The 12,084-nt window shown below is 66.2% G+C and overlaps 1 protein-coding gene across 2 annotated transcripts in view; it reads left to right on the plus strand.

Annotated features, from left to right (window-relative positions):
- CACNA1H (calcium voltage-gated channel subunit alpha1 H) overlaps positions 1–10,107 on the plus strand; it is a 30,295-nt gene extending 20,188 nt beyond the window's left edge. Inside the window, exons 21-33 of one of the 2 annotated variants that reach the window (XM_040253426.1) lie at positions 102–227; positions 432–521; positions 744–936; positions 1,504–1,521; positions 2,693–2,844; positions 3,567–3,676; positions 3,867–4,000; positions 4,160–4,230; positions 5,506–5,584; positions 6,310–6,431; positions 6,526–6,949; positions 7,229–7,389; positions 7,952–10,107. In XM_040253426.1, the coding sequence (XP_040109360.1) occupies positions 102–227; positions 432–521; positions 744–936; positions 1,504–1,521; positions 2,693–2,844; positions 3,567–3,676; positions 3,867–4,000; positions 4,160–4,230; positions 5,506–5,584; positions 6,310–6,431; positions 6,526–6,949; positions 7,229–7,389; positions 7,952–8,956 (2,685 nt within the window). In that variant the 3' untranslated portion in view covers positions 8,957–10,107. The remainder of the gene's footprint in view (positions 1–101; positions 228–431; positions 522–743; positions 937–1,503; positions 1,522–2,692; positions 2,845–3,566; positions 3,677–3,866; positions 4,001–4,159; positions 4,231–5,505; positions 5,585–6,309; positions 6,432–6,525; positions 6,950–7,228; positions 7,390–7,951) is intronic. The other variant, XM_040253434.1, reaches the window with a different exon arrangement.
- Positions 10,108–12,084: the final 1,977 nt, after the last annotated feature.

The following is a 12,084-nucleotide window of genomic DNA, read 5'->3' on the forward strand; positions in this document are numbered from 1 at the left end:
GGGCCGCGGCCCAAGCAGGCAGGGAGAGGGCGGGGCCCGTGAGGGGGCGGGGAATGGCAGGGCAGGGCCGGGCCCTCTGAGTGACCGCCCCTCCCGGTCAGCTTTTCAAGGGGAAGTTTTACTACTGCGAGGGCGCTGACACCAGGAACATTTCCACTAAGGCCGAGTGCAGGGCCGCGCACTACCGCTGGGTGCGACGCAAGTACAACTTCGACAACCTGGGCCAGGTGGGCGGGGCTGGGGCGGGGCGGGCAGGGCTGGCGGGTGACTCACCCACCTCAGCCCTGATCTGGAGGGCGGGAGCTTCAGGGTCTCAGCCGGCAAGTTAGGAGGGTTCGCGGTGAGCGAGCCAAGGCAGCGCGTGTGGCCCTGCAGGGCGCGCCCAGAAGGAGGCCACGCCCAGAGGTGTCCGCCTTGCTCTGGCCTCGCAGGCGCTGATGTCGCTGTTCGTGCTCTCGTCCAAGGACGGCTGGGTGAATATCATGTACGACGGGCTGGACGCCGTGGGCGTGGACCAGCAGGTGCGGCGGGCAGCCCTGCCCCTCCGCTCGGGCCTTATCCCCTGGTCTCCGCTCATCTCAGGGAGCGCAACGTCCCCAGAGACGAGGCTGCCTTTGGCAGAGGTCCACATCGGGGGTCAGAGCCCGTGGGCGGGGCTCAGCGCATGTGGGCGGGGTCAGAGCCCATGGGCGGGGTCAGTGCCCGTGGGCGGGCCGGCACCCACGCGCTCTCGTGTGCTGCAGCCCGTGCCCAACCACAACCCCTGGATGCTGTTGTACTTCATCTCCTTCCTGCTCATCGTCAGCTTCTTCGTGCTCAACATGTTCGTGGGTGTCGTGGTGGAGAACTTCCACAAGTGCCGGCAGCACCAGGAGGCTGAGGAAGCGCGGCGGCGCGAGGAGAAGCGGCAGCGTCGCCTGGAGAGGAAGCGCAGGAGTAAGGCCCTCCGGGTGGCGGTGGCCGGTGGCTACTGCGCGTCGCCCAGCTCCTCCGCATCCACCTGAGCCCCCCTTTCGCCTATGGGAGGGTGGCTGGGGACCGGGAGGCCAACCAGGGGCAGCTCCGAGACCTGGCTGCTGCCGCCGAAAACCAGGTCCGCCTCGCCCCCGGCCCAGGGCTGTGGGGACCGCATCCGGGTAGCGGCTCAGCACCCTGGCCCCGGAGCCCCCCACCTGCCCCTACTCCTCTCGGCCCCGGCCTCTCCAGATGGCTCTGCACACTCGCCCTTCATGTTCTCAGAGAAGAACGGCTGCAGAGGAGGCAGGGGGCCCTTCCCAGGAGGCACAGGGATGAGACCCTAGCCCCCACGCCCACCACTGCAGGGGCAGGCTCACCCCACTTTTGTGTTCTCACGCCTCGGTGGGGGGAGCAAGCAGAGCCATTCAAGACAGAGAGAGGGTCTTAGGACACCCCTGCCCAAGCTGGGGAGCAGAGTGGGCTTCTTCCAGGAGGGGTCCTGGCCCCGCCCACCGGCCAGCTCAGACCATCTCCTTGTCTTTCCAGGCACTTTCCCCAACCCAGGTACCTGCCCCCACCCCGCATGCCTCAGCCCTGCTTCTGCCAGCCACTGCATGGGGCTGCGAACTGGCCCGATCTCTGCCCCTCTGCCCCTGCCACAGGGAAGGTTGGACATTGCAGGAGGGTGCCAGGCCCCCTGGGGTCCACCGCAGGGTCAGCACGGGATGGCTGCAAGGTGCCAGGCGCCAGTGGGAGGAGGAGGGATTCCTGGCTGGCCTGCCCGGTGTTCACGCTGCTGCCTCTGAGCCCGTGTGTGCCTCTGCCCGGCTTGCACACCTGCCTGCTGTGCTAGGATGCCTGCCGGCTGGCTACCCCATATCCTCAGTGCTAGCCTGGCCTCACTGGCCTCTGGCCTCCTTGGCTGCTGCGCTGAGCTCTCTAGTGACCGCATGCCAGACCGAGGAGCATGCGGGCCCCAGGGAGGGGTTGGTTCCCATCGGCCCCCGCTCTCCCTGGTCCCTGCCCACAGGTTCTGAGGCCAGGGCGGGCCCCCTGTGCAGTGGGGGCAGCCATGCCCTCATCTAGCGGGCACTGGTGTGCCCTAGGGAGTTATTGCAGGCAGAGCGTTTAGTGCAGACAGAGCTGCTGGGAGACGGACCCCCTCCCATCCCCCAGATCATGGCCACCAACCTCAGATGGACTGGAGGGCAAGCAGGCCCCAGACAGCAGGCACACGGCCACAGGCCTCCTGGAGGACAGGGAGCGGAGGGACTCCAGGCCTGGTGGCCAGAACGCAGCATATGCCCAGCCGGGGAGATGGGGGTGTGGTGGGCCACCCTGTCCTGCCCTGCCCTGCCCTTCCCTGCCTTGGGACTGTCCCTGCCCCCCCCAAAAGCTCCCATCTGCCCCTCCCTTCATCTCTGAGGTATCTCTGGACCCTGATGCTGGTCCAGGAGAGTAGATGACACAGGCCCTCGCTTGGGACCTCCTGGCAGGGTGGGAGGTCCAGACAGGGCTCCAGGGCAGGGCCCAGGTGGAGTCTCAGCTTCTATGCCCACTCCAGGGATCTGCTCTGAGGCTGAGGCCCTGTTGGAGGAAGAGGTCAGTGGGTGACCTGCCCCGAGGCCCACGCACAAGCCTGGGCCCTCCCCCAGCCCCCTGACTCCCCAGCACCTGGGAGGCAGCCCTCTCATCCCGCCCCACCTGCCCGCTCATCACTGTCCTCTCCCCGCAGAAGCCCAGCGCCGGCCCTACTATGCGGACTACTCGCCCACCCGCCGCTCCATCCACAGTCTGTGCACCAGCCACTACCTGGACCTCTTCATCACCTTCATCATTGGCGTCAACGTCATCACCATGTCCATGGAGCACTATAACCAGCCCAAGGTGGGGCTCACTGTCTTGACACACCGGCCCCCCTGCCTCCAGGCCTGCAGCCCGGTAGGGGGTGGTGTTGGTCGCCAAGGGTGGGGTCTGTTGCCAGCCAGGTGGTGCTACCCTGAGAGCTGGAGGCCCAGGTCTGCAACCCTGCCTGAGCCCTTGTCAGGGTTTGTGGGATACATGGAGGTGTGGCTTGAACAAAGGGCCCTCCTTCCTTTAAAGCCAGTGGACACCCTGGGCCACCTGTCCCAAGGGCATCCTTGACCCTGTGACAGGTTCCATCCAAAACGCTGACCAGGGGATGTCCCCAAGTCCAGGAAAGGTCGGACTGAGAGGGTGATGCACTCAGATCCCATCTCCATTATTTCATCAAAGACGGGACGCCCCTTCATCCCAGAATAGCTGAGAGCCTCTAACTCCGTAGCTGAAGCTGAGCCCCTCTGGTGGGCTGGCTTCTGCCCTGGGCTGTGGGTGGGACTGGCCCAGGCAGGGCTGGGAGTCTGGGTTCCCAGCAGCGGGTTCCCCCAACTGAGGGTCGTCCTGAGAATGCTGTGAGGGTCAGGCCAGGCAGGCCTCCCTAAGCCAGCACAGACCTCCATCCAGTAATAGCTGAGGCCTGTCCGTGGGCAGGCCTGGGGTGCCCCGGTTGGTCAGCAGAGCAGAGAGGTGGGGCAGGGCGGGCAGTACTGCGGGGGCCTGACGTTCAGGAGCCTGGTGCTCGCCCCCAGGCTCTGGACGAGGCCCTCAAGTACTGCAATTACGTGTTCACCATCGTCTTTGTTGTCGAGGCTGTGCTGAAGCTGGTGGCCTTTGGGTTCCGGAGGTTCTTCAAGGACAGGTATGTGGGACGGGCCAGGTGGGAGCCGCGGCTGGAGGCCTGCAGAGGCGACAGTGCTGAGCAGAGGTGCCCCTGGTGACACCAGGACGTTCCCAGGGGATGGCGGGGGGACTCCAGGTGCTCCGAAGGGCCAGGGGTGCTGGGGAGGAGGCACTGGCCGGTACTGAGCCATGCCTGCCCACCCGCCCAGGTGGAACCAGCTGGACCTGGCCATCGTCCTGCTGTCCATCATGGGCATCACGCTGGAGGAGATTGAGATGAACGCAGCGCTGCCCATCAACCCCACCATCATCCGAATCATGCGTGTGCTCCGCATCGCCCGCGGTAGGCCGCCGCCCGCCTGAGCCCTGCGCTGTTGGAGGGCCCGCCCCCCACCTCCTGCCTCACCCACCCCAGTGGACCGCCTGGGGCCCGGGGGTGGGGGATGTGTAGTCCAGGTCAGACCAGCCCCACCCCCCACTAATGCTTGGCTCCCCGTCCTAGTTCTGAAGCTGCTCAAGATGGCCACGGGCATGCGGGCCCTGCTGGACACGGTGGTCCAGGCGCTGCCCCAGGTATGTCGGCCACTCGGGGGCCTGGCCTGGGTCTGGCTCCCCTGCTCCCAGGGTGGGCATCACAGACGCCCCCAAGAGGACAAGACTGCAGGAGGGCCTCACTCACTGGTCAGGCATCATTCGTTCACGTGGTCTCAAGCCCCTCCCCGCCACCTACAGGGAGTCATGGGCTGCTGAGCTGTGCTGTGAGGGGGCGGCCTGCCTGCTTTGCGGCCTCACTCTAGTCTCTCTGGGGAAGACCAGGGCCCACCGCCCGGTGCAGTTCTGCTCTCAGTGGGCTTTGGGGAGAGGGCAGAGCCTGTGGCTGCAGTGGGCTTGTCGAGTTTGGAGGACCACACCAGGGCTCAGGTGTTGGCCAGAGGCCAGGTCAGGCCCTGTCCTCACATCCTGTGTCCACAGCCCCAACCCTGACCCTGTGTGGCTTCTTGAGTTGAAAGTCTCATTGCCCCATCTGTGTAGTATTCAGCCCCTGAGCCAGTCCACCCGGGCATCCATGTGTCCATCTGACCGTGACTCCAGCCCTCTCAACAAGTCATCCAACCATCCAGGCTTCTATCCATCCATTCAGACAGTTGTCTGTCCCCCATCTACCAGATGCCCAGCTGTCCATCATCCAGCCCTCCTGGCCACTGGCCACCAGCCTAGCATATATCTATCCACCCAGCTGCCTCCCCAGCCGTCCACACCCTGCATCTTCAGCTGGCCTCCACTGGTCCCCAGCAGCCTTCCTCAACCCAGAGTTAACACCCTTAGTGCTCCTGTGCAGCCACCCCCTGTCTGGGAGTTGCTGGATGGTGGGTTGGGGGTGAAGCCCAGGCCCCAGCCACCCCTGGTGCGATGCCTCTGGGGGCTGGTGAAGAGGGGGACCAGCCACATCAGAGTCAGGAAGGTGTGGAGGAGGGGCGGCAAGTTCATGGAAGAGCCGCGGGCAGGGGTCGGGCAAGACCTGGCGGCCTGCAGAGCTTCCCCTTTACCTCCCCGTGGGGACCTTGAAGCTAGAGTCCAAGCCGCTGGGAGGCGCTCGGGAGCAGAGGAACTGGATGCAGCCCACCCCACCCCCCACCCCCCACACCCCGCCCCCGGGTGCAGGGCGGGTGTGAGAGCCAAGGAGGGGCCCTGGGCACCAGGCAGCCCTAGGGCCACAGGAGCCTCGAGGCCAGGAGGGCTGGAGCAAGAACGGGGCTCAAGGCAGGCCTGGGAACTGCCGAGCAGGTCGCGGGTGGGGGACGGGACGGGCTGAGCCGCCTGACCTCGCTCCGCTTCTCTCCCGTGTAGGTAGGGAACCTCGGCCTGCTTTTCATGCTCCTGTTTTTTATCTATGCTGCCCTGGGAGTGGAGCTGTTCGGGAGGCTCGGTGAGTGCGGCAGCGTGTGCAGCGCGGTGTCCCACCCCCAAGACTCGCCTGGGAGGCGCAGCTTCACGCATGCGCATGCGTTTGGTCCGCTGGCCCGGCTCCTGCCCCCGCGGCCCGTCACCGTGAAGTAACTGGACGCCGCGCATGCAGACTCCCTGTGCAGACCCGCACGTGTTAACACCCAGGCCAGGCCGACAGAGCCGCACACGAGTGTGAGTGCACGCGCCCACACACAGGTGTGGCCCCAAGGCTACCGGCCCCAGGGTCGTGCTGCAGCCAGCCCTTCCTATCACCCAGGGTCTCCTCAGAATCCTCAGAACTCCCCGGCGTGCGGCTCCGGCCAGTCTGGGTGGGGGCTTGTGGGGACCTTTCGTGGCGGCCCAGGTCCTGTGGGAGCCCCCTCCCACTGGATGTCACTGAACGAACGCTCAGTGGGTTCCAGGAGCCACCAGTGGGCCTGTGTGGGAGGGGATCGAGGTGGCTGTCACCTTTGAGGGTCTGCCCAGACCCCGAAGTTGGTGCCGCGACCCTGGACCTGGCGACTCCCAGGCCTGACCCAGCATCTAAGGCTCTCCGGTGCCAGGGCCGCCCGGTCATTCCGCAGAGCGGAGTACTTGCTGGGCCACCACCCTGCACCCCGAGGAGCATGGCTTTCTCCCCGGGCGAGGGCAGGCCTGTGTGTGCCCTGGCCCTGTGGGGCGGGCTGACCCCGTCGCTCCCGGCAGAATGCAGTGAGGACAACCCCTGCGAGGGCCTGAGCAGACATGCCACCTTCTCTAACTTCGGCATGGCCTTCCTCACGCTGTTCCGCGTGTCCACCGGGGACAACTGGAACGGGATCATGAAGGTACAGGCTGGCGCGGTGGGCGGGACGATGGGAGCCCCCGGAGTGGGGGCCTGCAGGCGGAGGTGGGAGCCTGCCCGCCGCCCTCTGCCCGCAGGACACGCTGCGCGAGTGCGCCCGCGAGGACAAGCACTGCCTCACCTACCTGCCGGCCATCTCGCCCATCTACTTCGTGACCTTCGTGCTGGTGGCCCAGTTCGTGCTGGTCAACGTGGTGGTGGCCGTACTCATGAAGCACCTGGAGGAGAGCAACAAGGAGGCCCGCGAGGACGCCGAGCTGGACGCAGAGCTCGAGATGGAGATGGCGCAGGGGTCCCCCGCCCGTCCCAGGCCCGCGGCCCCTCAGAGCCCCGGCCCCTCGCCGGACTCCCCCAACGTGCTGGTCGTGCGCAAGGTGTCGGTGTCCAGGATGCTCTCGCTGCCCAACGACAGCTACATGTTCCGGCCCGTGGCGCCTGCAGCAGCCGCTCACCCCCACCCGCTACAGGAGGTGGAGATGGAGACCTACGAGAGCGCCGCGGGTACAGCCCCTGGCGGAGGCAGCCCGGCCCTGGGGGAGCGGGGCCGACGGGGGCGGGGTCCGGGGCGGAGCCAAAGGGGCGATGGGTGGGGGCAGGGGCCGGGGCAGGGCCAGAGGGGCGATGGGGGCGGAGTCAGATGGGGCGGTGGGAGCCGGGCAGAGGGGCCGGGGCGGGGCCAGAGGGGCGGTGGAGCAGGCGGGGCGGGGGTCAGAGGGGCGTGGGTTGTCGGGCGGGGCCCGCTGGGAGTGGATACACGTTTCTGGCGTTTTCCTGCCGCAGGCCGGGTCACCGCTGCCCACTCGCCGCCTGTGGAGTCCTGCACCTCCCTCCAGGTCCCATCCGCCGTGTCCTCCCCGTCCAGGGGCTGCGACACCTTCTGTGCTCTGCCCCCGCAGGGTGCAGCCCGCTCGCCTAGTGTCGGCCGGCTTCTCTGCAGACAGGTAGGAGGCGCTTTCGGGTCCTCAGCCGAGCCCTGGGGTCTCTGGGATTCCCTCCCCATTTGAAGCGTGAGAGACGTGGGCGCTGGGCCCTTGGAGTGTGTAATGCCCACACCCGGCCACGGGGACCCATGGCCCCTTAAACAGCAGCCTAAGCCCCCCAGACTCCCCCTCCCCAGAAACAGTGCCTCGAGCCTGGCTGCAGCCAGAGACCAGATCCCTTCCTGCCTGAGCCTTTGGTCCCCCTCCCCTGCCCCTCCCTGCTTGGGGAACCAAGCTGGCTTAGTACCGCAGTCAAGCAGCGGCTGCAGCCGGGGTCTGTGCCCCTCAGGGTTTCCAGGGCCCTGGGCAGGTTCTGCCCACAGGAGCTTGGCCTCCAGTCCTCCCCACATGACCAGAATTGGTGAAGGTCCCTCTGCTCCAGTTGCAGGGCAAGTGCATTCACACCAGCATCTTGCAGCCTCATCTCACCCTGGCCCATAGCCTTGGGGGTCACAAGGTCACCTGGCCTGGAGTGGGGAGGGGGTCCCTCTGGCTGGTTTCACCTGACTCCCTGCCTTTGCAGGAGGCGGTCCTAACGGAGTCCCTGGAAGGGCATGTCGATGGCATTGGGGACAGCAGCCCATTCTGGGGAGAGCCTGGCGGGAAGACCCCCATGAGACAGGCATCCCTGGGGCCCTCCTTGCGGTCCCCACCCCGGTCCCCACGGCCCTCCAGCATCCGCACCCGCAAGCACACTTCTGGACAGCACTGCATCTCCAGCCGTCCGCCGGCCCCAGGCGGGGAGGAGTCCGAAGCCCCAGACCCGGCCGACGAGGAGGTCAGCCACATCACCAGCTCTGCCCGCAGCCCTTCGGCCTCGCCCACTGCCTGTGGGATCGTGGGCGGCGAGCCAGACCTGCACAGGCTCTACAGCGTGGACGCCCGGGGCTTCCTGGACCAGCCGGGCCGGGTGGATGAGCAGAGGCGGCCCTCGGGGGAGCCGGGCGTTGGGGACAGCCGTCCAGAGGCCGGGGAGGCCAAGCCCCGGGTCCTGGAGGCTGAGCTGGCCCTGGGGGCGCGCAGGAAGAAGAAGATGAGCCCCCCCTGCATCTCCATAGAGCCCCCAGCAGAGGACGAGGGTGTGGCCAGGGCCCCTGCGGCGGAGGGCAGCAGCACCACCCTGCGGCGGCGAACCCCGTCCTTCGAGGCTGTGCCCCACAGAGACCCCCTGGAGCCCGCAGACGGCGCAGGGCTGGACGCGGCTGCCAAGGGGGAGCGGCGGGGCCAGGCCCCCTGCCACACAGAACACCTGACTGTCCCAAACTTCACCTTTGAGCCGTTGGACGTGGGAGGTCCCAGTGGGGACCTGTTCGCGGATGGGGGCCACAGGGCCGCCCTAGAACCCAGACCCTCCTCCTCAGGCACTGCGGCCCCTCCAGAACCCCGGGAGACGGAGTCCCCAGTGCCCTCAGGAGACCCCCCAGAGGAGGGGCGGGGGGTGCACCTCACCGTCCCGGAGAGCCCACCGAAGAGAGCGTCCCCCCCGGCTGTGCCAATCCTGGGTGACGACGTGGATGAGCCCGTGTAGATCGGGTGCAGTACCCACAGGCTTTGGCACGGGGGTTGGGGTGCGCCCAGCAGGGTGGCGGCCAGGACAGGGCTGTGTGGATCCTGGCTCGGGCCCCCCCCGAGGGCAGAGGAGCCAGAAGGATGTTAGCGCAGGGAGAGGGAGGCCCATGCGGTTCTGGGCACGTAGAGCAGCGGCAGCCCACACCCAGAGGCCTCCGTCCTGTCGATTCAGGTTTGGGGTTTCTCAGTGTGCCAAGGTGGTCCCAGGCCGTGTTGGCGGCCCGCCCAGGAGTCCCAGGGACAAGGACCAGAAACCGACCAGGAGGAAGGCAGAGGCCGACCAGCAGAGCCCCACTCCCACGTCCGCTTCTTTTTATAGGGAACACGCTTGGGGCCGTTCGCGCCCTCTGGTGGCGGCTTCCTGCCAAAGGCCGCCGTGGCCACGCTTTCCATCACTCACAGTCCCGAGTTCTCATCCGTGTCTCCACCACTCATCGCTGTCTCATCTCCCCTCCACACCCACTCCCCGCCGTTCCAACCCCTCAGGATTCCAGAGAGCACCTTGACTCTGGTCCCTGGGAAATGACCGGTCGCCAGGGAGTGGGGACCGTGCAATAAGACCCCCACTGCCCGTGGGGCCTGGTTCAAGACTTTGAGCTGATGGCCCCATCGTTTCACTTTCTTTTATAAAGGCAGGTTAAACGTTTGCAATAATCCAGTGAGGAAAACTCGGCTTCTCAAGTCAAGGGGAAGGGAGGGGAGGGGGGTTGCAAAGCAGAGCGGAATAAATATTAACTTATTTAAGAAACACGTTGGATTTCCACCGCAAGAATTGGTACCCCCCCCCCCATGGGAGGGTGGCCAGCCTGTGGCCTTAGCGAGGGCAGACCTGGGTGATGCCACTACCAGTGTTACAGGGCTCCACAAAGCCTCCTTGCCCCCTGTAGGTCCTCGCCACTCCCCAGTTCCCCTCACCACACTCCCTGGCAGATCTCGGATAGAAAGTTCTGCTGGGAAAAAGCCAAGCTCACCTTGGCAGCCAGAACCACGTGGCATCATTCACACGCTGGAGTCTGATCAGACCGGGAAGAAGATTTTGCCAGGGCTCCCAGCAGGGGTGGAAGCCAGGGCATGGGCCCCTGTGAGAGAGCTTCCCAGCTGGGCAGTCGCTTGGGGCTGCAGGGGGCACTGCCTCCCGGCCTGCTGTCTCTCTTCCTGTGTCCCTGCCTGAAGGCTCTTAACCCAGACCTGCCCCACGTCCTGCTAGCCTTAGCTGCAGCCCCAGTGTGAGACCTGCTCCCCCCACGAGCCCTTCCCCCGAGAGCAGGAACAGAGGGGGGCCGGGTCAGCTTAGAACCTGGGGTCCTCCATGGAGGACTGTGGCTGTGACCACGGTGTGGGGCTATACCCCGTGCGCGGTTGGCTCCCCGATAGCATGCAGGCCCTGCCCTTCACTCAGCAAAGCAGGTGCCCACGGCAGCAGGACAGCGGCTGCCTCCAGGCTGGTCCAGGTGGTGGGAGGTGCCATCTGGGACTTACTTGGCTGAGGCTGGGACCTATTTGCTCTAACCCAGGTGGGCAGCGAGTCTCCAGTATGAGGGACCTTGGGCTGCAGCCGGCCCCTCCCCCGCTTCCACACCTGCCTGGCCCCGCCCGCCTGGCCCCGCCCAGCGCCCAGGGGCGGTAGGGGCTCCTTCTGGTGGAGACTCGAAGAACTGCAGGACTCCAGAGAGCAAGCAGCCTCGAAAGTTGGGCAGAGTGGGTGGACAGAGGTGGATCTGGGGTGCTAGGGTCTGTGATCCTCCTGCCTATGATGTTGGCCTCAGCTTCCACAAGGAGAAGACGCTGAGCTGGGTCGGACCCAGGGCTGCTGCAATGGTTCTTGCCCCAGGCCCCGGCAGAGGCCCCTACTCTCTGTGCCAAGGACAGGTCGTGGGTCAACGGTTAGAGAACAGGAGGGCGGGACAGTTGACCAGGCTGTGTGCAGAAGCAGGGACGTGGACCACAGTCCTCACCCAGCTCACCTGGGTGACGTATTGGCCCCTGGGGAACAAAGGTTCTCCAGGTCGCCTTGGGGAGGGGTGGGGACCAGGGTGCCAGGGAGTCCTCATCCTCCGCCGAGAGTCTGGGGTCACCTGGCAGGCCTCCCAGGGGCTGCCTGGCGGGCTGGGTAGTCCGGATTGTACGGACAGGGCCCTAGGGCAGGCACAGGCTATAGGGGATGATAATCTGATTCTTGACTCATTGCTGGATACCTGGGGCCCCGAGAATCATCTCAGTGATTGTGTTGCTTTACCTGTTGTGAAAGGTACTTTTTACCTCACCAAAAAGACAAGCCAATGTGCAGAGTGGCCCTGGGCTCGAGGGGTAGGACGGGGCCACCCCCAAGCCAGGTGGGTGCCCAGGGGTGGGGGACCCACAGAGATGGTGGCTGCAGCCAGCCAGGCCCTGGGGCCCTCCCCTCCCTCGGTGACACCCGAAGCCAGAGACAGGCAGGACCGCGTCTGCTCTCCATGCTCTTTAATGAGTGTCCGCAGCCCCTGCCGGCGCCCTGAGCTAAGTGGAGAGGGGGCTGGGGCAGGGGCTCAGGGCAGGGAGGGGTCAGCAGAGAATGCTCTGCTGGGAGGGGGGTCATGGTGGGTGGGCATTGGGGCAGGGGGCCAGGGAAGGTGGGGGAAGGTCGCCTCCTCGGCCAGAAGCAGTGGTGAGGGGACAGAGAGGGCCGGCTCCTCCGCTGACCCAGGGAGCAGCCTGGGGACCAGGCTCAGGGCTCCTGGGGGACGTACTGGTGGATCCAGTCCAGGTAGGAGGTGACGCGGGTGTAGATGCCCGGCCGGTTGGGCTTCGCGCAGCCGTCGCCCCAGCTGACCACACCCGCCTGCAGCCAGGTGCCGTTCACCTTGCAGACCAGGGGCCCTCCAGAGTCACCCTGCGGGGTGGGGTGGGGTGGGGGTCAGTGTGGCTGCAAAGCCAGGCGGTGGGGGCTGCGGGTTTGCTGACCCACCTGGCAGGAGTCCCTCCCGCCGTCCCCAGCACACAGCATGTCCTCCTGCACGATGGGGACGTTGTCCCCCGTGTATAGGCCACAGTGGTGCTTCCTGTCACAGACACTGTTCTCCACGATGGGCACCTTCACTTGCTTCAGGG

Source organism: Oryx dammah, unplaced genomic scaffold, assembly GCF_014754425.2.
Source record: "Oryx dammah isolate SB20612 unplaced genomic scaffold, SCBI_Odam_1.1 HiC_scaffold_2, whole genome shotgun sequence".
Lineage (NCBI taxonomy): Eukaryota > Metazoa > Chordata > Mammalia > Artiodactyla > Bovidae > Oryx > Oryx dammah.